This window comes from Vigna angularis, chromosome 4 (assembly GCF_016808095.1).
Source record: "Vigna angularis cultivar LongXiaoDou No.4 chromosome 4, ASM1680809v1, whole genome shotgun sequence".
Classification (NCBI taxonomy): domain Eukaryota; kingdom Viridiplantae; phylum Streptophyta; class Magnoliopsida; order Fabales; family Fabaceae; genus Vigna; species Vigna angularis.
This window is the reverse complement of record NC_068973.1, coordinates 646,524-672,617: the sequence shown is the minus strand read 5'-3', so window position 1 is coordinate 672,617 and position 26,094 is coordinate 646,524. Positions and strand designations below refer to the sequence as shown.

At 35.1% G+C, this 26,094-nt stretch overlaps 1 protein-coding gene across 2 annotated transcripts; it reads left to right on the top strand.

Annotated features, from left to right (window-relative positions):
- Window positions 1-2,329: 2,329 nt before the first annotated feature.
- On the top strand, window positions 2,330-25,228 carry LOC108322293 (uncharacterized). 2 transcript variants are annotated; one of them, XM_017554320.2, is made up of 24 exons: window positions 2,330-2,650; window positions 6,401-6,481; window positions 6,978-7,077; window positions 7,169-7,253; window positions 7,355-7,404; window positions 8,009-8,088; window positions 8,447-8,506; window positions 9,108-9,207; window positions 9,290-9,367; window positions 9,516-9,583; window positions 9,707-9,775; window positions 9,853-9,930; window positions 10,013-10,108; window positions 13,345-13,415; window positions 14,013-14,093; window positions 14,180-14,273; window positions 17,099-17,197; window positions 22,091-22,284; window positions 22,373-22,487; window positions 23,420-23,551; window positions 23,625-23,732; window positions 23,805-23,914; window positions 23,995-24,099; window positions 24,194-25,228. In XM_017554320.2, exons 1-24 carry the CDS (start codon window positions 2,606-2,608, stop codon window positions 24,690-24,692), a joined length of 2,598 nt encoding a protein of 865 aa, XP_017409809.1. In that variant the 5' UTR covers window positions 2,330-2,605; the 3' UTR covers window positions 24,693-25,228. The 2 variants fall into 2 exon arrangements, with proteins under 2 accessions (XP_017409809.1, XP_017409810.1); XM_017554321.2 differs by lacking the exons at window positions 2,330-2,650; window positions 6,401-6,481; window positions 6,978-7,077 and having other exon boundaries at window positions 7,177-7,234.
- Window positions 25,229-26,094: the final 866 nt, after the last annotated feature.

The window sequence follows — 26,094 nt, the reverse complement described above, 5'->3', positions numbered from 1 at the left end:
GCCTAACTCATCCCCACAAAACCGGCTTGTAAGGTGAGGTTTGCACCTCACTTATATATTATTATTTGGCCTTATCTCTAGTCGATGTGCGGGTGGAAGAGAAGAATAGAATGCCCACTTAGAACTCACTAGGATAGGCTCTAACCATGACTCTGATACCATATTAGAAAGTGAGTTTATGCCTAACTCAACCCCACAAAACCGGCTTGTAAGGTGAGGTTTGCACCTCACTTATATATATTATCATTTGGCCTTATCTCTAGTCGATGTGGGACTTCCAACAATATGTAGTTTTGTCTTATCTCAATTTGAAATTTGAATAAACTATTCAATTAAGAAAGATTTAATTGTTTTCTTTGTCTCTGGTTTGGGTGCAGTGTATCAAGTTGGTATGACCTTTTAAAAAAGTTTCAATTTAGTCCAAACATGGTTAAAATGTTTCATTTTCCAGATTTGGACTAAATTGAAACCTTTTAACCATGTTTAGACTAAATTGAAACTTTTTAAAAATGTTGAACCAACTTGACACACTCCAAACCAGGAAAAAAAAACAATTAAACCATTAAAAAAAAGTAAATCCAAACAATTAAAAAAGTTAATTTTTGTGAGTCATGATTTTCTTGAATCAATTCAATTTTAAACAACCTTAATATTATGATAAAGAAACTTTTCTTTGCAATATATTGTTAAATAATATAATGTTTCTATTTTTATTTACCTAACGTGAAGAAAAGGAAAGCATTTTAATTTTAAATGATACAGGTGATGAAATAGACTATAAGCTTAAAAAAACAGTCATACTAGAAAAAAAATGTAACAAAGATTAATTATGACTAAAAAAAACTATATAAATAATACCAAAATGTTATGACTTGTTATTTGATGTTTAAGAGATGTGTTATAGTAAGATTTACAGTTTATACTTTATAACTCAGTAAGCTTATAGACATACACATGTCAAATTTGTTAGAAATGTCAGAATGAGTTATAATTTTGGATAATGATACTTTAACAACATTTTAACATCATCTACGTGTCATTCTATGATTGGTCCATGTTAGTGTTTATGATTATTATTATTGATTGTGGAATAATTTTGGACCAATCACAGAATGATACGTAGATGATGTTAAAATGTTGTTAAAGTATCATTATCCTATAATTTTTGAGTTAACTTATCTCTGTTTCCAACCAAGTTGGATTGGAAAAAAAATTAATTTTTTAAATAGGGTTGAACTAAAATTGTTTGACTTAACCCACATATTACCAAATTTGAGCCAAATTGACTCATAACTCACCAACACCAACATTTTATTAGCTCTTTTTTACCATTTTTATGTAAGCTTTTTTATTATAATTTATTAGCTTTAACTATATAGGTTTACAATTTGATCTTTTTAAATACTAAAATGATGTTCAATAGTGTTTAATATTTAAATGTTTAATTTGTCTTTTTATCAGCTTATACGTTAATACTTTGATTTTCAATTACTATCTTTACAATAAATATTTGGAGAATTATGTGTATACTATGATTCTTGTATTATAAAAAAATAATCGAGTGAATTAATTTTGATTCTACTTTAATAAATATATAAAATAAATTGTAATCCACCAATCTATGGTGGATCGAGTTGAGTTGACCATTTTTTAGTCAAACCCATGTGTTAGGTGTGTTAAGACGTCTATAAAACTAAAATATCTAAACTTTCTCATGTGTTTTAAAGTTTAACAAAAGAATTAAACGAAATAAGCATATGAAAATATTATCATTAAAATATTATAATAGTTTGAATATAGGCAAGGAATAAAAATGCTTTTGAAAACCAACTAACTTATGAATTTATATTTAAATATCTTTTCATAAATTTAAAATTATTAATATATATTTTATAAAATTTATTAATTTTATATAGGAAAATACTGTATTTTAAGTGATAAAAATAATATTTATTTATTTGTAAAATTATTATATTTGAAATGGAATTCAAGAAATGTTATCCGGATTCATGTAAATTTTCGTTTAACAAAAAAGTCTCTTATTGGTTAAAATATTTATCTTTTTCACGAATAAAGAAGAATTATTTAAAAAAATATTTATATGAAAATAAAGATAAAATTAAAATTCACTATTTTCTCGAACACTAAAATTAAAATTAAAATTATATACAAGTCAAAATAATTTAGACAAATGGGCGGGATCCCCATCCAGTCACGAACACGTGTAAAGCGAACTTCAGTTGCAAATGGCGCATTAGTAATTTTAGCGGGAACATAGTGGTGTTTCCGGTATTTCACTCACGCGTATTTGTTTTCTGTTTCTCCTTTGCATAAACTAAGTCAGGGAGACACTCTTGCACGGAAAATATTATATATGAGAGAGAAACAAGAGAGTGTATATGTGGAACCTTCACCATGCTACGTCAATGGCAGTTAGGGTTTCCTGTTGATTCCCCAAAGCTCGGTTACCTTGCTATAGTTGTTTTTTCCTTTCACGCTTCTTTCGTTCTCCAAACCCTAATTTGAACCCCAAAATTCAGTATCTCTCTCTCTCTCTTTTTTTTTTTTTTTTTTTTTGCTTTGAAATTTTGAGTTGCTGCCTACGATGGGTGCTCCGCAGAAATCGCAGACAAACGCTAATTCGATGCAGGCAAGTGTGCTTTATGAGCAGTTGAAAGCTTCTGTGTTTAATCCTCGAGTTTCAGTGGATGTAATTGCATTTTGCTTTGCTGTTCGACGTGTTCAGAGTTCGCATATCAATTTGTTTTATTGATGAATTGGTGAACGTGTGAATAAGTGTTATGGATTTTTGTATTTAGCTGCAGCGGTTTACTGTGTATTGTTAGTTATCACTCAGTTAGTATCATGCTTTATAAAATGCTTTATAAAATGCTTTACTATGTTGATATTCTTAGAAACGTGAAAGGCAACGAAGTGGAGGATAGTGCTCATACTTGAATACGCATTTTATGTTGTATCTCGTTGGTGTGATAAACTAATAGCTGTTTTTATTCCTTTGTGTTTTTTCTTTTCTAAATTTTAGAGTTTTTCATTTGAGGATTTTTTAATAGTACCTAGTATCAACTTATATGATATGTCAGGAAATAATAAAAAGTAGGATTTTCTACATAACGTTGTGATGTGATAGTCAAGGCCCTTTAAAAACTAGTGATTGGATTTGGATGATTTGTTGATAATAGGTTTGTTATTGAGTGCTTATGGAGCTCTGTATAAGGGAATACAATAGGTGTTTCTAAGATGGAATCAATGTCAATCAGTGTCAATCAAAGCCTATCCTAGTGAGAGTTACTGGTTCCCCCTCTATTTTTGTGTTCGAGATGTTAAGTCTTTAGCATGAGGGGTCCAACACTGCATTTTTCTTGCAACAATGTGGTGCGGCATGAACTGTAATATGGAGATATAGCACGTCGAGATTAGCATTTAAACTTTCCTATGCTCAGTTTTGGCAGTTCTTTAGTCACTAGTAAAGTAAGAACTCATTTAAATTAAAAAAAATGATCATTCTATTATTTAACCCAGATTTTGTAGTTTCTGTTCTTCGATTGGTTCTTGATTCTGTCTGTTAATATTTCTTGCTTGAAGCTGCACATTTTTTGTCATGAGCTGGCTGTGGTTATCAATCAAGTGGTAATAGGGCTGGAGCAGAGTGTTGTGGCACCCTGCCGCTTCTCCAACTCCAAGAGCAGTTGTGTTGCTCCTGGCTGTTGCACATCTGCGCCCAAAATTTATAGTGGCCATTACAGTCTATAAATGACAAAAGTCAAGTTTAGCCCTGAGCACCAGCCTTTTCAGGGATTTTTGGTGCCCAACTTGTAAAATTCCCATCCTAAATCTGATGCATTTTTGTGTTCATTCTCACTTGTTTCTCTTCTGTCTGCTCTACTTTTTTTGCCATAGCTCCTGCACCTTCTTATGTTTTGCAACCTCTGCTCCTCAACCCTCCTCTGTTCCACTTCTGCTATGTGCAGTGCTCACTGCTGATCTTCTGGTCAGTTTTCAGATTTCTAAAGGTTGCTTCTTCATTTCCAGTGCCTACTCATCAATTTTGGCGAGTTTTCTCTCCAATATTGGGCATGTTCAAAGATCCATGTCTCTTCTCTGTCTTGTCCTCAATCTTTGCAAATAAGACTAAATGATTACAATTCAAAGACCCATCATTCTTTCTTCTCTGTTTGTGCTTTTTGCACATACATAATACAACAATTTAATACTATTTAAGCGTCCTTATTAGCACAAAATGGAAGTTGTGCAGAAATGGCTTATTTGGAACATGGAGCTCTTATTTTCACATTTTCGTGGATTAATATTGTATTATATTCATTCAAATAAGCAGCCACATTAAATGAATAGCGTTTTAGGAACATTTTACTAAGCTTATAAACTATTTTGTTCACTTCTTGTATCTTATCTATCCAATTTCAATAAAAGGCCTTCCCTGGCTAGATGTGATTAGCTTCTCGGAACAAAGGATGGCAATGTGTTATGTTATAAGCCATGTCTTAAAATTCTCCCTTTAGATCATCTATACTATTTTTAATGCTTTCATTGGCTTGCCATTGTCTTATGTCATAAATCACGTGGTGAAAAAGGTCATTGGATCTAAGTTACTTTTAATGATTTCAATTACAAGTTTTGTGGTCCTCCTCTTCCTACAGTTTTTGCACTATATTATATATGACCAAAAACTTATTGGAGTGTTTGTTTGTTTGTTGTTGGAGACCTTATATCAACTAGAGATATGACCAAATTATAACTTATATAAGTAGGATGCAAATCTTATCTTATAAGACGGTTATGTAAAATTAAGTTAAATCCACTTTTAAGATAACGTCAAAACCTATCCTAGCGAGGTTTAATGAGCCCTTGATGTCATCCGCTATTGGGCCACCTATAAATATCTATTCCCATGCCCTAGATGTTCAACCCTCAGGTATGTTGGGAATCTCACCACAACTAAAGATAAGACTGTGTATACACACATATGCATAGTCGCCGACCCCCCCCTCCCTCCTCTTAAAATTCACCCTCTAAGATCTATCAACTTCTGTTAGAAGGCTTTCTTTTCAGCAACCACATATGCAAATGTTTTAATAGTGCATGATTACACCATCTTAGCTGAATTGATTTTTTCGTGATGATAAAATTTAAGGCAGCCTTAGTTTGAGAATACTTTAGGAGAAACAATTGGGAAGTTAGAGATTTGGAGACAAGTGGGTCTTGGAAATACATGAGTTTGTAAGTAGAAGTGAAGCAAAGACAAAGTATATGGAATGTCAGTTTGGCAAGTGAACTGGGTTGCACAATCTGTTTGCTGCCCTAATCTGTTGCATGACAGCTGTTCTTTATCCTATGACCCTCTTTGGATCTTCCCTCAGCTTTGTTTGCTCTGTAGCTTGAGTATCTCTCTTTCGTTTCAGTTGCCTCTTCTGTGGTTCTTTGTGCCTGTAATCAACAGCTCAGTAAGTGTGTGAACTAGATAGACTTGGTTTTATTTTTCACTGTTTGTTTTGTTGTAAGGAAATGGTGCTAGTGGGGCTGGGGCTTTAGGTTTGAAGTTGGGACTTGGTTTTATGAGTTAGGAACTGTTTGTATAAAACCTTGAGTTTTCAATTTTAGTTAAATGTTTGTTGTGATTTATTTATGGGTTATGTTGCATACAATCTTACAATCCTACACCCATGCATACAATCCATTCTGGTGTTGGAAATCAATTTTGACAACCATGCTAGTTAGGAGCATTGACCAAATAGAAAGAAAATTGTAATGAGTAGAGGAAGACCGAGAAACACTATGGTCAAACCAATAACAGAGATTTATAGGTTAATGGTCTATCTTTGTTTGTAATGTAAGACAAATTTATGACATCTTATAATTCAAGCAGCCAACCCTTCCTAGTAAAAACATGATTAGTTTTTGCTAAATTTAAATCCCTTCTAAAATGTAGATGTAGATACTTTGAAGGGTTTAACATCCAGAAACAATTAGGACAACATAAAAACTGAACATTTTAATTTATTTTCAAAGTCAATTATGGCCTCTGCAAAATCATTCTCGCAACACCAGTATCTGCCCTTACATGATAGGTACTTTAGAAGCCCATTTTATCCATTGGAAATGTGACTTGGTAATATCCAAAACACACTTAAACTGTTAAGAGTTAGTCAAGCAGTTAATCTGCTATAAAAATAATCAGAAAAGGTGGAATCAGTAAGATTTAGGTTTGGGAAAACGAAAGAAAAAGAGGGTTTTGAATTCTGACTCAATACAATATGGGCATTTGGAAAACTTACCAGGAATGTGTTTTCAATCTCAATATCTTGAATGGTTGAGATGTTTACATTGACTCTTTACTCAAGTATTTCTTCTTATTGGATTTCAGCGTGTCAAGGTCTATCGTTTGAATGGTGATGGCAAATGGGATGACCAAGGCACTGGGCATGTCAGTGTTGATTATTTGGAGGTTTGGACACTTTTTGATAATAAAAGCTTTCACTTGTGACTAACATGTATGTTGCATATATGAGCACTCCTGTACACTGTATGCTTAACATCCACTTTATATCTGATTATGTGTATGGTCAGAGGCTTTTGTCTTTGCATTAGTGTTGATTAGTTGGAGGTTTGGACACTTTTTGATTAAAGCTTTCACTTGTGACTAACATGTGTGTTGCATGTATGACCGCCTCTCTACATTGTATGCTTGATATCCACTTTATATCTGATTATGTGTATGGTCAGAGGCTTTTGTCTTTGCATTTTATTAAGATAATAATTTATAATATGTAGTTTCCTCTGTGATTGGTGATATTGATGGTAATATGTTTTATTAATTTAGTGCATAAAGATGCAATTTATAGTTGACAGCAAAATCTGATGTTAAACAGAAATATGTGGTTGATTGATCTCAATTGTTTTTTATTATGATGAATGAAACATCATAATATCTTATAATGCAGCGATCAGAAGATCTGGGCTTATATGTTTATGATGAAGAAGACAATGAAAACATACTTTTGCATCGCATCTCTCCTGATGATATTTACAGGAAACAAGAAGGTAATGACTAGTAGTGTACCCTTTGTTCTTGAAGCATGTCAAGGTTCACGGTGTATGTCAGTTTGATGGTGGACACTATTTTGTTATGCAGATACAATTATTTCATGGAGAGATCCAGAATATGCTACTGAACTTGCACTTAGCTTTCAAGTCCCTGGTGGTTGCTCTTACATATGGTGGCATATAACTATTAAAATTTAATTACTTCACATCTTTCTCTATTTTTTTTTCTTTCTGCTATGAAACAGATCTTAATTCATATAATTGTTTTATTCAGGGACCATATTTGCAATGTGCAAAGGAATATGAATTTTAATACTTTAAATAGTAAGTAATGAAAAATTTGAATTTTGTTATTCTCTCTTTGTACCGGAAGTTGTTTACATTTTTTATCTACTAAATATCTCATTAACCTTTTCAATTATTGAAAATTTTTAACACTTTCTTAATTTCTGTATATTATTTTATTGTTAACTTTATTATTAATGAGAATATAACCCTTAGGAGTTGTTTTTTGCTTCTGCTACTATATGCTTTTGTTTTAGTTATTTATTTATCTGATGTTCTAATTCTTAATTTTAAAATAATTACTGCTTTACCATTTAAATGTCATTTGGTGCTGTACACGGTATTCCTTCTTGAACTAGAGTAAATACACTCCTCCTCCTTACTATGGCGTAAAATTCATATGATATGACTGTATTGGTCCTGGAGCTGAGTTGATGAAACCATTATTTTGGGTGTAGATTGCTGCAGCTTGTATATACACTCTCTATGAGAAACTGTCATGTTTTAATTTTTGTAGGCATGACTATTTCAATAAATTTAAACTTATAGTTAAAGATAAAAAGGAGGGAGAAGCCATTATATTGCTGAATTATTTTGTTCGGTGCTTTATGGACTTGGTCTTTCTGTTTGCTGTATATTTCAGGTGAGGCATTCCATAGTATGAACAGTGAGTCAAGGGACTTGCCCACAGTTGAATTGTCAACACTTCCATTGATTCTTAAGGTTTGAAAGTACTTGTTTAAGTTGCTTTACTTATGGAATCCATCCATCCATTCATGCAAGTTCTTGATTTACTTTTAGAAACAATTTTGCTGTGCAATTATCATCAGTTTATGGAATTACCACCAACAATAAAGCAAATTAATAGTTTACAAGTTAATAGTTTTTGTTGAGCCACTTTTGTGTGGATTGTTATATGATTGTTACAAAATACATATTGGTGTAGCTTTTAATGATATTTCACACAATTTGTGGTAGATATTATTGTACTTCAGTTGAATTTTGGCACAGTGCTATTGTTTTAATTGTTTAGACTTATCTATCAAGCTTCAGTGAAGTTAATCCTCTTTTTTGTTCACAGATGGTGGTTGAGAGTGGCAATACAGATCAGTCACGGCTTGCGGAACTAATTTTGAGTGATGTAAGATTAAATAAATCACTTGTATATGTGCATACATTGTCTTCATAGATTAGGCTCCTTCATTGTACATGATTTGGGATCACCCAGTAATTAAAGGACTGAATGATAAGATAGACTAGATAGTTAGTTTGAGTCATCCATGACTTCTGATGCATGTAACATTTACAGTTTTTTCTTACTCTAAGTTGTTCACTGTTCTTATCTTTAAATAAATTTAGGTGAAAGTTACCATGGATTATAAAATTTTGGGGTATGTTTTTATCGTTTTTTGGTAGAGAAGTGTGCTTTCTGATTTTGCCAACAAAGTTTTCAACATGTATGGTATAGTAATTGATACTTATGTGATACTGATGATGGTTATGCTGTTGATTTACTTGCACCGTTATACCAACGTTAATTACTATTTACCAAGTCTTATATTGTTTGCAAATTTAAAAAAGATTACATAGTCAATCCTGTTACATTTTTTCCCCCTTTTGTTCTGAGGTTTACACATCTCAACGATCATGTGTATGTAAGGGTGCCTTAAAACTTATAAATATGTAAATTCCTTCCATTTTCCCTCTAGATTAACCTTTTTTATTTTGTATTTCCAATGCAGCAAGATTTTTTTAGGAAACTTATAGAAGTATTCAGAGTTTGTGAAGACTTGGAAAATATGGATGGCCTTCACATGATTTTCAAAATAATCAAAGGGATCAGTCAGTATTCACTTTTATGCCATACTTAGTTCCCTTTTGTTGAAATTTGTCATTTATGATATATATGTTTGTTCTCTTGCAGTTTTGCTTAACAGTACACAAATTTTTGAGCGTTTATTTAGTGATGAGTTAATGATGGACATTATTGGTACCCTTGAGTGTAAGTTCGTTGCACACTTTTTTTCTCAAACTAGTGAAATGCGTTATTTGGTATTTAGACATTACATCCTATTGTGTTTTACGCATTGTTAGTAGTGAACAAACACTAAAAGTGGTTTTTTCTTTGAATCTATTGTTATGTCATTTAGATGATCCAAAGGTTCCCCATGTTCAACATCATCGTAAATTCTTAAAGGACCATGTTATTTTTAAAGAGGTATGTGTTTGTGATCTGTTTATCTATTCTATTTTGGGAGAGAATCCAGGTGGTAGGTAGATCTCTTGGCATGCCAGGAAATTTTTACTTCTTTCTCATAGTATTTACCTATTTTCTTTGTAGGCCTTACCTATAAGAAACTCAATTGTATTATCTAAGATACATCAGACATATAGAGTTGGATTTTTGAAGGTTTGCTTCTCAGAAGCCTTTTCTTGTTTACTCTATTTATTTGTAATTTGGTTTTTACCTTCATTTATTGCTTTTAGGATGTTGTTTTGGCTAGAGTTTTGGATGAGGCTACTGTTGCTAATCTTAACTCCATAGTACATGCAAACAATGCCATTGTAAGATTTTGGTTTGTATGGAAAGAAGGTTTACATTTAATATAGGGACTGTTATATTTTGTTTTGACTCTGTTATTTTTAGGTTGTTTCTTTATTGAAGGATGACAACACATTTATCCAGGAATTGTTTGCTAGGTTAAAATCACCCACCACCTCTCCTGAATCAAAGAAAAATATGGTAATGACAAATACTAGTTTACTATTTCCAGCATGACATTGGTATTTCATTAGTTGACATTTTCCCTCTTGGTGGCATAGCTTATTATTTGTGTGTGCAGTCACATTTGATGAAATTTTACTAAGAGAAGAAATGGAATTCCAGTGTGAGGTTATGCCAATAAATGGTTCCTGTTGTTCTCTACACTTTGTTTAGGTCATTATTCTATTAACTATTGATCTTTTATGCTCCCCCCTCTCCAATCTGACTTTGTTTCAAAACTTTGGAAAATATGCATTGTGTTATTCGAGGTACCACCCCCGAAAACTGTTGTGTTGTTATTCAAGGTACTAGTACTGTCAGTTTTATAGAAACTTGTGTAAAGAATATCATAGTTATCTATTATGTGAATCTGTTACCTATTTTAGTGGAGCTTTGGCTAATAACGAACTCCTATCTGACAGCCCTAACGGAATACAGTTCAGTTAGTTACCATGATAGAACAATATAGAAGAACAGAATGTAAAGTACCATGATAGAACATGTATGGAAAGATTACAGTACATTTTGCAGTTCTGCCAGACAGAACTCATAGCGAGAAAGAAAGAAGTTATGAGCAGTTATGGGTGGGTTACAAACTAGTGTAACCTCTGAAAATTGAAAAAATAAAGAGAAAATAAAAATAGCAAAAGTAATACAACTGTATTACAAAGTTAGAAAAAGCAAACAACAAACAAACAATAAACATATAACATTAATGCTCCCCCTCAAACTCAAGGTGAGGGATTGGGATGAATGAAATCCATCACTTTGAGTTTGGAACGGAGGAATTGAAAACGAGCAGAGGAGAGTGGTTTGGTGAGAGCATCAGCCTACTGATCAAGGTTGGGAATGTGAGAGACCACGAGTTGCTGGGACAACACCTGCTCATGAACAAAAAAGACCTCAATCTCCATATGCTTAATCTTGGAGTGAAAAACAGGGTTATGGGCAATAGCAACAACACTCTGGTGGTCACAGAAGAACAGGAGTAGAAAATGGAATGTGTAGCCCTTGGAGAAGTGCTTGGATCCACGAAAGTTCAGTAGAGGCCTGGGCTAAGCTGCAGTACGCCACTTCAGTAGTGGAACAAACAACGACACGCTGTTTGCATGACCACCAGAACATCAGATTTAGGGCCCAAATAAACCAGAGGTGGATTTATGATCTTCAACGTCAGAAGCCAGTCTGCATCACATAGGGCAGTGAAGGTGAAAGGAGTGGAGGAAGAGGCAACTCACAGATTTAGACTATAGGAGGTGGTGCCTTTTGGAACGTGTTTGCATAGGTGGGTGTTTAGGTTAGAACAAACCGGGGATGAGACAGGAGACGGAGAAGATGGAATAGAAGAAGAGCTGCGTGAAGGAGAAGAATGAGAGGAAGAAAAAGTAGAAGGGGGACTGGAAGAAGGACAAGATGGAGGATTGGAAGGGGCAAACAGATTACGATTAAGATCAAAATACATAGGTAGAGAATGAGAGACAACATCTGGAGAAAAAAGAGACTGATAGGGAAAACTAAATTCATTGAAAACCACATCTTTGGATGTATAAATGTGACCAGACTTCGACAAACAGAGATATCCCTTGTGAGAGGTGGAGTACCCAAGGAAGACACATTCTTCAGAACGAAAGTCAAGTTTATGTGGGTGATAGGGACGGAGAAAAGGAAAACAAGCACACCCAAATACCTTAAAAAATCCATAACCAGGAGAACAGTCATAGAGAATTTTGTAAGGCACTTGAAACTGCAAAAAGGTAGTAGGTAACCTATTAATTAAATGAACAACCATTTGAAAGGCAAAATCCCAAAGCTTTAAGGCAAGGATAGCATGAGACAAAAGAGTTAACCCTAATTCAGTAATATGGTGATGTTTGCGGGGACAAAGACAATTGGAAATGCCATGAGTGGCAAGAAAAGAACTAAAAGACCTAAACTAACCACCCCAGTCAGTTTGAATATTTTGAATTTTAGCATCAAACTGAAGTTCTACATGAGACTTAAAGTGTTGAAAAACAGTAAAAGCTTCAGATTTTAACTTAAGAAGGTAAAATCATGTAAATCTGGAAAAGGCATCAACAAAGGATATGTAGTACAGCTAATCAGCAGTAGGGGAACATGAGACGCCCCCCTCAAATCACTAAAAACCAATTGAAAGGGTTGTGTATAAACAGTAGACTAGAGAGAGGAAGGTAAATGATGAGATTTTCCAATACAACAAGATGAACAGAAATCCAACTTTTTATTATTGAAAGGAATATTGCATTGACTAAGAACAGTTTTTAATACATCAACATGAGGATGGCCTAATCTGGAAGGCCATAAATTGAGAGATGCTGAAGGAGAGGGACCATTGGCAGAGACCAGAACAGTAACAGGATGAGTGTTGGAGAGAGGAGGAGGAGAACTTGAGGAGTGAGCAGCAGGACTGGGAGGAATGTGAAGATTAGGGAAATAATACAAGCCATCAGCATCAACAACACCTCGGAGAAGAATTTCATGATTGGCCTAAGATTTGACTGTAAGAAAATGAGGGAAGAAACTGGGGAGGAATAACGGGATTAACAACAAACCGCTGGAGTGTTGGGCCTTAATGACAGGTTCAACTTGTTGCTTCCAGTGGAGATAATTGGAATCATCCAATTTGTCCACAACAGCAGTTGGAAAAATCTAGAGGGAGTTGGTAGGGAGCTAGAACTGGTATTGGTCATGGTGGATCATCAATCAGCTCTTGATACCATAATAGATTTTGGACAATACTTAATATTTGGTGTTGGAAAGATTACACCAGACAGAACTTATAGAGAGAAAGAAAGATGTTATGAGCAGTTATAGGTGGTTACAAACTAGTGTAACCTCTGAAAATTACAAAATAAAGAGAAAATAAAAATAGATTGTTGGAAGTCACACATCGACTAGAGATAAAAACTTCACCTTAAAAGCTGGTTTTGTGGGGTTGAGTTAGGCTTAAAGTCCACTTCTTCTCACAGATAAAGAGATATAACTGTTTTACAAAATAAGAACAAACAGACAACAAACATATAACATTAATAGCCTGCTTGACCTTTATTCTTATTTATGTATGAGTATATTAATACAGTGTTTTTTCTATCTTTTGTGTTAACATGCTTTAATGTTAATGCCATTTTTTATGCTCATGATTGGCATTACTGGTGATTCTTATATTAAATATTCTTGCCTCTCCCTATGATGAACAGGTCCATTTCTTGCATGAGTTTATTAGTTGTAGCAAGAGCTTACAGATGGTGCGGCAGCTTCGGCTCTTTCGGTATGTAGCATGTGGAGTGGTACAGGTTGCTGTTGACACTGTGTCTTCCTCTTATGAAGTTTGTGGTCTCCAATTTTAAAATCAGTTGCTCTTGTTTGATTGCATTCTTGGTGTAGTTATTTAGGCAGATTGTTGTATTCTTGTCAAGTTTATTTCTTGTAAGGAAAATTTGATCAAGCATGTCTAAAAGTTCTACTTCTTGCATGGTAATGGAATCTTCAATGGTGGATCTGCGAAGGCTCGCATATGCTTTTAATTTTTCTTACTCCATGCTTTTTATTTTTAAACTATCATCGTACGTGTTTACAGAAGATTTGATATCTTCAGTTTGGATTTTTCACTAAGTATATGCCTGGTAATTTTATGACAGTAAACATCTTTAGAAAGCAAATTCTATGTATAATTATCAAAGCCATCTCTATAAAAGCACTTCAATGGGATTTTTATTAGGAAGCTCTCACATTTATTTTTTCTACATGTAGCATAGAGGCCTTATTACTTGAATTCCCGGTTATTTATTTATTTTTTTATTTTGCTATATGTTCTGTTATTGGATCTTATTAAATTTTATTGGTTGATTTGAATATATGTTTGTAGAGATCTGATGAATGAGGGGATCTTTGACGTCATCTCTGATTTACTCTCGCAAAGTCAAGACAAGAAGCTTATGCTTACTGGGTATGATGCCCCCGTTTTTGTTTTTACTTTTCTGCTGACATTCTTATTGATTAATTATTAAGAGGGCAATGTTGTGATGGTTGCAGGACAGACATCCTCATTCTCTTCTTGAATCAGGATCCTAATCTTCTGCGATCTTATGTTGTTCGAGAGGAGGGAATTACACTTCTTGGACTATTGGTAAGTTTTTGCATGGAAATGAAGTCACATATTCTTTCTAGATAAATGCAGGTGGAAATCGAATGTCCTTGGTGTCTGTGTGTGTGACTTTCTCCTCGTGTGTTTTAATTGGAGAGATATGTTAATTTATGTTAATAGAAGTTTGAGTTTGTCGGAATGTGAAGTGTAACTATATTGTCGCAAATAAGTTCTGTATCCTATATGTCTAGCAATTTTAGCTTTAGGATTAAATGTGTAAGCCATTTAAGCTCCCATGCAGCTGCTGCCATAGACATGGATTTGACAACTATGTGCTATGCTTGCACCTCCATTAACTCAGATTCCTCCAATAAGAAAACAGTAACTAGCATCGGAGAAACTAGTGATTTTGGCTATGGTAAGATGATAATTGAGCATCAGTCTCAGTAAAGCATATTCAAAGCATGCTACATTGCAATACTTGAAGAGGATTGAGCGAACTTCAATCCTCAAGAAGTATTTGAGATGTCCGTAGTCTTTTGCCAGAAATTGACTGAAGAGATTGGGTTTGAGATGCTATACCATTTATGTCATCATCATTGATGATTATTTCATCAGCATAGGTGATACAATAAATACACTACTGAGATGGAGAAGGAAATCACGGATACTATGGAGAATGAATGGAGAAAGCAGATTGTTCAGCTTCATAATTTGGCATGGCAAACTATATTAAGCCAGAGCTAAAATATGTAAACCTTGAATGATGAGTCTGCTTGAAACCATAGACCGAACAATGAAGATGATAATAAGGTGGGAGTCATTAGAGACAGTAAAACCCAAAGTCAAAGTTTGGTCTGTATAAACTTCTTGCAATTCCACTTACAATAAGCAATTTTTAATATCCGATTTGCAAACAAGCCTCTGATGAATATCAGCCATGACTAGGAAGAGATTAAAATATGGTTTTTGGCCACACAAACGATCATAGGTGCCCTGTACTGATCAACATGACCATTACATTTAGTCTTTAATGTATGAATCTGATGCCATAGTCTTGTTAGGAGGTGAAGTTACAAGTTCTCAAGTGCCACTAGAATGTAAAGACTCCATTTCATCCAACTTCACTTGTTGCTAGTTGGGATTGCCCATGATTTCACCTATAGACTTGGAAATAAATGCAGAATCAAAAGGGATGAAAATAAATAGCAATGAGATATGATCATTTTTAAAATGCAAGCATAGGGAGCGGAATATTAGGATTGTGAGAGTTGAATACCTTTTTGTAGTGCAGTGGAACGTTCAAGTACAGGGGACATAGGTGGAGGTGATTGGAGAAAATGAAGTTGAAGTATTAGTGGAAGGAAGTACTAATTTGAGTCCACTGTTGGTCAACCACTGTGTGGTGGAGCACGAGCGCAATAGTTGCTCTGGAACAGTAGATGGAATATGTAGAGGGTATGCAGTAAATTGGCATAAACTACAATAGAAGTGAAGGGGCAAGTCTAGTAGGTGCAATGTATCATTGAAATCATTAACAAAGACAATGAGTTCTTTTGGAGGCGAGTAACGGAAGGAAGACATTCTAAAGGTTTGATAGTTTATCTTTACCTGTAGTGCAGTCTTAGATAAATAATGTGCAGCAAAAAAATTAACATGATTGAAACTATATTGTGGATACCAGGCGGAGTGGGGAACTTGATTGTGAAATGTGGTTGATCAAATGACGTGGAGAGAAGTTTTTCTTCCCCTATAAATGAAGAGGATCATTATGGGGAAGAAGTCTACGAATGGTTTCAACCAAGTGCTGTTTCTTTCTTTTGAAAACACCATTGTGGCATGCTGTGGGAGTAAAAGATGTTTAATAAATAATACCTTGTGAAGTAATAGATGTTGGGAAGATTTATTCACTAGCATTTTGAATGAACAAAATTTAATAGAAGAATAAATCGATTTTGAATTTTAGCTGACAAACTTTAAAATACAGTAGAACGTAATTTTCATTAAAGAATAACCAGGTAGATAATCATCAATGAAAGTGACAAAAAAAAAATTGAATAGAAATGAGTAGAGCCTTAAATATTGGAGTGAAGCAGGTGATAAAGCATTTTTCTGGACTTTATGACTACTGGTATGGTGAGTATGTTTTCATTAGTGTCATTTATAATTAGGAACCATAAGATGCATTATATTAAGAGCAGAGTAGACAATAGATACAGTAATCAGTGGTAAAATCTTTTATAATTCTCAATATTCATGTTCTGCTTCAATTTTCCGCTAGACAATCTTAGTTATTGACAAAGAACAAAGTAATCAAGGGTGTGACCGAGATGATCTTTTTATTATTTTAAATATTCTGTGAAAGTGCTTTCTTAGATTTGTTGAATCTGTTAATTGTCCATGTAAAGTGCTATCCCTCCTAAATTTAAATACTTGATAAGTAGATCATTGTTGTATCGTTTATGAAAGTTGGTTTGAAGTTAAATTGGAAGTTGTACCAATATATTGGCCTTTGTTCCTGATAGTAGTTTAGCCTTAATAATAAATGGAAATAATGGATATTAAATTGAAAGGACTATCAGGATAATCTATTTATAATTCATTTAAATATTCTTACTAAATGCTTTTTATAATTTATTGCATCTTTTAATTTTCAATGTAAAGTGCTAAACCTCCTAAATTTAAATACTTGATAAGTAGTCCATTGTTGTATTGTTTATAAAAGTTTGTTGGAAGTTTAATTGAAATTTGCACCAATATATTTTACCTTTCTAAATAATAAATGGAAATAAACTTCGGTGCACATCCCCAGTAAAATTGTGGATTCTGAATAGTAGTTTTGTTTAATTAAGTTCTGTAACGTACAGGTTAAGGGCATGATAACAGATTTTGGGGATGACATGCATTGCCAATTTCTTGAGATTCTCCGCAGTCTATTAGACTCATGGTCATTGTCTGGAGCACAGGTTTGATTTGGCCTTTTTCTCTGATCTCTCAATTTTGCCTTGCTTTCTAACTGATTTTTTGCTTGACCCAACTGAGTCTAGAATCCTGGGAGTGATTATAAAATAGTAATATTTAAGTATTTGTTATCTTTTTTTGACAATATCTTGTTTTTTATGATGTTCATTATTAAGATAATTAATGCCATTTTCCCCTCTTCAGACAAATATTCTATTTCCCTTTTTTATAGTCATCATTATAAAAATCATTGTGTTTTTTTAATATTTTTAGAAAAATACTTGAGTAGTATTTATTTTCCTTTCTAATAGTTTTTTTCTTGTATAATCTACTAATGCAATTTGAAAGGCTATAATAAATTATGACATTTGCAATCTAATTACTTTCCTTTTATAATGATATGATTGTAAGTTGGTTTTTAAATGTTTCAATATGTGTGTGTATAATATTAAAGGTTCTATTTATTAAGGGGATTTGATTATAAAATAGTAATATTTAAGCATTTGTTATCTTTTTTTGACAATATCTTGTTTTTTCGGATGTTCATTTTGAAGATAATTATGCCATTTTCCCTTCTTCAGACAAATATTCTATTTCCCTTTTATAATCATCATCATAGAAATCATTGTGTTTTTTTAATATTTTTAGCAAAATACTTTATTGTTATTTATTTTCCTTTCTAACACAAAACTAGCTTGGAAGGAGAGGTTTGCACCCACTTATATACTATAAATTGGTCTTATCTTTAGTGAGACTTCAAATAGTTTTTTTCTTCTATAATCCACTAAGCAATTTGAAAGGCTTTAATAAATTATTACATTTGCAATCTAATTACTTTCCTTTTATAATGATATGATTGTAAGTTGATTTTAGACTAAGTTATTTATTAAGTCTTTATGATGAAAAAAACTCATAAGCACTATTAACATCTTGAATTTTGGACATATTAACAATTATCATATCATTCTATCACTATTCTTATATTTTCTTTATTTTATTGATCTTAGCCAAGAAACATAACATTCTTCTACTATTTTTTGACAATTTTAAAGCTAATTTTACTCAATAATGTTAGCCAAGAAACATAACAAATAAGATTATTAAACATATATTTATCAAATAAATCTCATGTGCCGGTTTTAAAAGCTTTAGTAGTGCTCCTTAGTCCTATTTTTAGCCTTCTATTCCAGTTTTATTCTATTTGAAGTTGTGGATACTAAAGGTTGGAATCACATCTCAGCTTTTGAAATTGCTTTCTTATTTGTTCTCTGTTAGATATATTATATTTTTTATCTTTTAGTTAGTTTATTATTATTTCTCATTTGTATTTTGGGCTTAGCCCATATTTCTTCTATTATAAATAGAGAACCCTATGTGTGTATTTTACACAAGGGAGATTAATCTAAATATAGTTTTTCACTATATTCAACATGGTATCAGAGCAGGTTCTCTGATCTTCTTCCGAGTCTATGCTATCTGCCGGTGGCCGACCGCCATGGCCGCCGGCAGCCCCTAAAATTTCAGTCGGCAGTCCATTTTCTCTTCTTCTCAGTGCAGCCAGTCGCCGACCATCGCCGCTTTCCGCTGCCGTCGCTGCTATCGTTGTCGCCGCCACTTTCCGCTGCCGCCGCCGTCGCCACCGCCGGCCACCGTCACAGTTTCGACGGGTGACCTGCGGATCTGGACCGTCTCTTCGAGCGACGGCCAACCACGCTGGTTTCGAGAGCCAGTTCTCAGTCACGCAATGCTTCTTTCTGGCCAGTCCGTCGCCGGCCGCCGGTCGTGGTCACAGTTTCGACCGGTGACCAGCAGATCTGAAGCGTCTCCTCGAGCGACGGCCAACCTCGCCGGAGACAAGCACAGACTCTGCTCAACGCGCCTCCACGCGCCGCCTTCTTCTCTTCAGATCTCGGGCGCGTGTTCTGCACGCGCCGCCTTCCCGGTGTCGGAGTTTCACCGCGACACCTCCATAGCTCTCGCCGGACCTCCTTCTCTCTGTTCAGACCTTCCAGAGCAGCCATTGCTGCCATCTTCGTCTGTCTTCGTCTCCGCCGTTGATTGTCTAGGCACCGTTTTCCGCTGTACAGGCACTGTTTGCCGCTGTCCAGGCATTGTTTTGCCGCTGTCCGCGCCGTCTGCCGCTGTCCGGCACCGTTTTGCCGCTGTCCGGCGCCGTTTGCCGCTGTTCGGCGCCGTTTGCCGCTGTTCCGCGCCGTTTGCCGCTGTTCCGCGCCGTTTGCCGCTGTTCCGCGCCGTTTGCCGCTGTCCAGGCGCCGTTTGCCGCTGTCCAGGCGCCGTTTGCCGCTGTCCAGGCGCCGTTTGCCGCTGTCCAGGCGCCGTATGCTTCCAACCACTGTAGGCCCCCATCACCTCGTGGCAGTCCCTGTAGTTTTGTCGCTTCCAGCCACTACAGGCCCCATCAGTCAGTGATGGCAATTTAGTCCCTACAGTTTTATAGCAGTCAACCGCCGCTGCAGTCGCTACCGCCTCAGACAGACGCAACTGCGTCAGTTCTTCTCTGGCTAGAGTTTAGCCCGATCTTCTTGTGATACACGGCTAAGTATCACCACTTGGGAGTTGTCCAGCAAAGAATCTTGGACCTCCAACATATCTTTGGATCTTTGATGCCTTTGTTTCAGCATTGTAGCTTAATATTTGGTTTTGTTTTAGTGGTCTAGCAACTGTGATATTCCACATTTCCACCCCTCACACTAAGGGGGAGTACGTTTTCAAGACACTGCAAGTCACATATATATGGGTGTAGTCCCTGCAGTTTTGTAGATTTCAGCTACTACTGTTGATCCCGTCACCCATCCATCATTGATGAGGATTTAGTGTAGTCCCTGCAGTTTTGTAGCTCTTAGCTTTCAGCTACCACTGTTGATCCCGTCACTCTTCCATCATTGATTGGGAATCAGTCCTTGCAGTTTATCATTGTCCACACGGCTCTCCTTCATCCACTTTTGAAGTTGAAGTTTCACAAGCTGCTGTTAGTCCATCTATGTTTGCCTCACACTCTTGAAGACAAATCATCTAGTTCAACACTGAGTTCATCTATTTCAAGCTTAGTTCATACAATTTGTATGCTCCAGCTTGAAGGGGAGTGTTAGATATATTATATTTTTTATCTTTTAGTTAGTTTATTATTATTTCTCATTTGTATTTTGGGCTTAGCCCATATTTCTTCTATTATAAATAGAGAACCCTATGTGTGTATTTTACACAAGGGAGATTAATCTAAATATAGTTTTTCACTATATTCAACATTCTCTTCTCTATGTCTAACAGCATCAGGAACCAACTATCCAAAAAGCTTGAGTTGTTAAGTGAATATACATGAATGTAATTATATTGACATATCTAATATCTAATACCTATGGAGAAAGTGCCCTAGTGTCTAAAATGTGGACAGATGAACCAACCAACGGTAACAATGTATGGGAAGTGCTGCCATATGTAGTATTTGGCTATGACTTATGTGTTATTGGATGGGATGGTTTATTGGCAGCAATATTGTTTATCATGGTGATTTAGGGAGCTACAAAGTGTATTGGTTGGAGGGAATATGTAGAAAGGAGTTGATGATAATTGATTTAGTTGGTTGATGATAATCAATTTTGTTGGCTCATCTCTGCTCTTGATATGTTGGAGATTCAACATCATCTAATGATATCAACAAATTAGAGTATACAAGGGGAATATGCACCTCACTTTACAGGTAGTAGGGTTGAGTTAGGGTCAAATTCACTTCTTAAAATGTTATTAGTGAGTATTCTAGCGATTGTTGTTGGTTCTATTTTGTTATTTGCTATTGAGTTGCCCAATATGTTCAGTCCTTTGTGTTCGGAAATTCCACATTGATTAAGTCTATGACAAACTTATAATATACAAGAAGGTGCAACCCTCATCTTATAAGCAGATTGTGTGGTGTTGAGTTTTTCTAAGAGTTACAATGCAGCTTCCTGTTACTGTTTAGAAGAGGTTGCATCTTTTGATAATTGGATTGGTAGGGACGTGTGGGACTCCACAGGTAGTTGTTGGAAGAAATTATTGTGAAGGAATTAGACGGGCAGGCTTCCAATATTATTTCCATGAATTGAGTCATGTGCTACTATTTTATTTTTTCGTTTTCTCGTATACTCTTACAGCATTCAAGAATTCTAGAGCACATTTCTTGTGAGTAGTAGGAGTTTCCATATTGACTATTGACATGACTAAAATAGTGATAGGTTTCTTTGATCAAGAAATCTATCTATTCCTCTCACAACACACACTTGCGCAGAAGAAGAAAAGAAACTGTATATTTCTTCTATAACCAGTAACAATGTACACACACAAAGCCTCCAAGGGAACTCTCTCCTTCCACAGGATATAGATGTCCTGTCTATACAAAAGAATTAACAAAACTGAAAAATGTACAGGAGTTCCTCAGCCTCTTATATAGGCTCCCCTCCCTCTAACTAACTGTCACTAACAGCTATAAACACATCAGTATCCTCCTAACCTCCTAACAACCCTATTAATTCTTTTTCCTCCTTTCATATACATTTAGTATTCTACCAAATAGTGTATTAAATGGGGGTGTATCCCTCCAGCTTTGAGCTATTTTTTGATATACTAGACTGTCTATTAGTTCTATTTGCTTGTCGTGCAACTTTTACATTCAGATGTTGGACAACATAGATTGTTGAAATCAATTGCGGGATTGGTTTCGTTCTCTTATTTCTCATTTGAGTTTGTTTGCGCAGGTTGCAAATTTTGAAAATTGAGTTGTGTTAATTTAATGTGTTGATTTTTGTTTGAGAAGCTGGTATGCTATGGGTTAATGTCTCATTCTTGTGTTATTAGATGGTTATATTGGAGTTTTTTTTTATTAACTTTTCAGTTTTACTTGACAGAGGGATACTATTATCGATATTTTCTATGAGAAGCATCTGAGTCAACTGATTGATGTGATAACAACATCATGTCCTACAGAAAATGTTCATGTGAATAGCCAAATAAAGTGTCAGAGTGGGACAAAGCCAGAGATTCTATCAAACATATGTGAATTGCTGTGCTTTTGCGTCCAACACCACCCATACAGGATAAAGTATTTCCTTCTTGCCAAGCAGTAACCTGAATGACTTTATGTTGTTGAATCACTTAATGTGATAAGACATGGGTCTCTTTTTTTGCAGGTGTAACTTTCTTCTTAATAAAGTTACGGATAAAATTCTATTACTGTCACGGAGAAGAGAGAAATACCTTGTTGTTGGTGCTGTGCGGTTTGTTCGCGCTGTTCTCTCACGTCATGTATGTTTAAATGTTTGTGCAGATATTGTGTTTTGACTTTGGCCAGTGCAAATGCCAGAGTGAAGATCCCCCTTCCCCTACTCTATATGTATTAACTCAATCTTGATATTCTGCTACTGGCTTGTAATTTTATGGTTCATATAGGACTTACACATACAGCCTTATATCAACAGCAAATAAAAACCATTCTCCCAATCATTACAGAATGAGCCCTGATACCTTATTATTTATTTTTAAGGAGGCATATTTACTGATTTATTTATTTTTTAGGGTAAGGCATATTGACTAGTAATGTTAGTGACTTAATCTTGAGAATGGTCTGAATTTATGAAATATAGAGTGGATTATTCGAAATCAATTGTATGTGGAACCTATAACATTTTATTCTGTTTTTTTCCTTCCATAAGCTTCTATGGATGAATTGTTGAGTTGTACATTTTGTCAATTTGGAGCTTATTGCAGTAAATTTCATTGAGAAGGGAACTAGGGTTGAGAACCTTGGAGTATGAAATCTTGGCTGTTTGGGAGCATCTTCTTGATAACTGTAAAAATATCTGTAATTTTTTTCTTTTTAATCAGGCCGTTCTCCGACCTTTCATTTCCAAGAGGGGAGGAAGGTACCAGTTAGCCAGAATGTAACTTTTGGGCAATTTAGTTTACTTTGTTATAGCTGCATTAAGTTGTTTATGCTGGTAGCTTTAATGTAAATTGTTATCACTAAATTCTTTTGTATGATTTGTTCTCGTGGTATTATTTTGAAACTCAACCTTTAAGATAGTTGGTTGAATTTTTTAATGTGAAACTAATTATCTTGTTTTAGGATATTACTGCTTGATTCTATTTTTTTAATCCCCTTGTTTATTGTTGTTTCTTGTGAATATGGTTAATTGTCTCTTGCAGTACATGTAACAGTTTGGAGTGTTGCCCTGCAGGATGAGCATCTTATAAATCATTTCGTTAGAAGTGATCTTCTGAAACCAATTGTAGATGCCTTTGTTGCTAATGGTAATCGCTACAATCTGCTCAATTCAGCTGTACTTGAGCTTTTTGAGTATATTCGCAAGGTATCAATCTTTTATATGTATTCATTGTTCATTACCTCGAGCACTTTTGAACTGATAATATTGTATAATGCAGGAGAATATGAAATTATTGCTGAAGTATATAGTTGATTCTTTCTGGGACCAGTTAGTGAAATTTGAGTACTTGGTTTCCATTCATTCATTGAAAATAAAATATGAGCAGGTATTTCCAATTTTCGTTTACCCACACTCTACGAAGTACAGTTTTTGACTAAAGATTATGTGCTTGCTTCAGTATTTGGATAATGATGGGATAAAAGGGACTTCTATTATGAATGACATTCGAAGACGACTTGATGAGCGTGCTCCGGAGAAAGAAGAGGAAGACTACTTTAACGAGGACAGGTATATATCCTCTTTCACATTTATAGTAGGAGATTTTATATACCTGGCATTGAGTCTCCAGATATTTGGTTGTTAATCAGTGATGAGGAGGATACGGCGTCTGCATCCAATTCACATAATCAGAAAGTGAAACAACGGCAACATGCCTTATCCAATGGAGATGCTGAAAGCTACTCAAAGTTAAGGTAGGTATACTTGTTTTTCATTGTATTTATTGGTCTATTTAATTTGCACAACATCATCGTCTGAAAGGTATAATACATTTCTCTTGATTTTCAGTCCAAGATCCGGTGGGTTGGTTGACTATGATTATGATGAGGATGATGAAGACTACCGGCCACCACCAAGGAATAATCCAGAAGCATCTGAAGAGTATGAAGAAACAATGGAGTCTCTCAGGCTGAAAAGAAAATTGACAAAGGTTGAGATTTTACAGATGCCGAAGTTGTCTAAAACTTCAAAATCTAAAGATCGTGTTTTTGCTGCCTTATGTTCAACTTTGAGCCAGGCTGTGCTACCTCGTAAGAAACCTTTAGTCAACTTTATTACTGTTCCTTGTATAGAGGACAATCAAGAAAAGGAGCAACATGTTTCTGGAAGCTGCTGTGAGAATAGTAGTGTATCGGCTGAGCTAAACCATTTAGAGAAAGAAACTGCTGCGTCTAGAAATTCTTCGGATAGGTTGTACGACACATCTGACAATGGACAGTTGGGTGGTGAGGAACACACAATGGTTTCACCAAAATCCCCGCCAGAGATGGCTGTTACTGGATCTTAAGATTTTCATACCAGAGTCAGGCGTATTGTTTGTGGCCAATGGATTTGCTGGTGTAAAGTGGTTGCTGTGCTAATGTGAGAATTGCATTCTACCGAGAGGGTAAGTTCTGATTATTCATTCTAGGGATGAATTGTGGAAATGCTGTACAGTGCAAGATATTATTCAGCAACTTCGATCTGCTCCTATGTTTTAGTAGGCTTTTCGGGCTTTGAGCGTGGTAACTGTTGCATTTGTGTAACATTCACCAGCAATAATTCTCGTTTACCTTTCCTTCTCAACCTCTTAAAGCTCATTTTTCGATTCTGCAGAGGATTCTGGGTTGGGGGGTTTGACCACCTCGTCATTATAAAATTTATATCAACTTACAGACAGAGGGCGCCAATATTAGCCCCACACAGGTTTTACCTTTTTTTCCCTCCCCAATATTGGTGAATGTGATATATAGGGATATGTGCAGTGATTTTCTAGGGCCATTTTTTCGCAAATGTACTAGGAAGAAAACATGATCCAATGTAAATCTAATGAATTGTAACGTATGCATTGAACCTCCCATATAGTTGCGGTGGTTAGTTTTCGCCGCAGATCGCTTCTTAATTCTTTATTTGGATTTTCCAGTATGCTGTCCTTGAGGGTAAAACTCTGGTGGGGACAGATTGGCCTAACTTTTACCATTGCCATGAAACCCTTGATCTTGGTGCCACTATAGGAGTTGGATATTAAAGGACCAAATATTAAGGATCAAAGGTTTCATGGCAATATAAAACATCATTTTGAAATCAAGCAGGTTGCTCAATTACTAAAGTTTCTGGTAAAAAAATCTCCGCCGTTGATGATGTCTTTTGGCTCAAACTGCGGTCACAGACAATGGATTTCAAAACTTAAATTGCTATTATTGCTAACGTCTCCATCCAGGTAGCTGACATTTCTCAATTTCGGTGTGCATTGGATCAGTGATCGTGGCGGAAACAACCTTAGCCCCGTGTATCAGCGCTGAGCCTACCGAAGAACTATTTACGTGTACGTTTTGAACATTTATTCATCCTACAAACACATTTTTATAATACTTTATTGAAATTCATTATTTCTTATAATAAAAATCATGGTTAATTATTATTTTCTGTTAATACACGATATTTCCAGTTTTTAATAAATTTTAACTAATGATAGATTAAGTAACAAAAGACGCGTCATAGTGATGTTTTTAATTTTTCATTTATCAAATTTATGTATTATCTAGTTTAGATAAATGCAAGCTTAAGATTATAAAATTGAATATTAGACATGGTTTTTCTATCTTTCAGAGTTGGAATAGCGAAAAATTGATTTTAAATTATTAGAATATGTACTAAACTACTTACATTCAGACATGAACCCTCTAGACAGCAGACTCTGAATTTAGTAA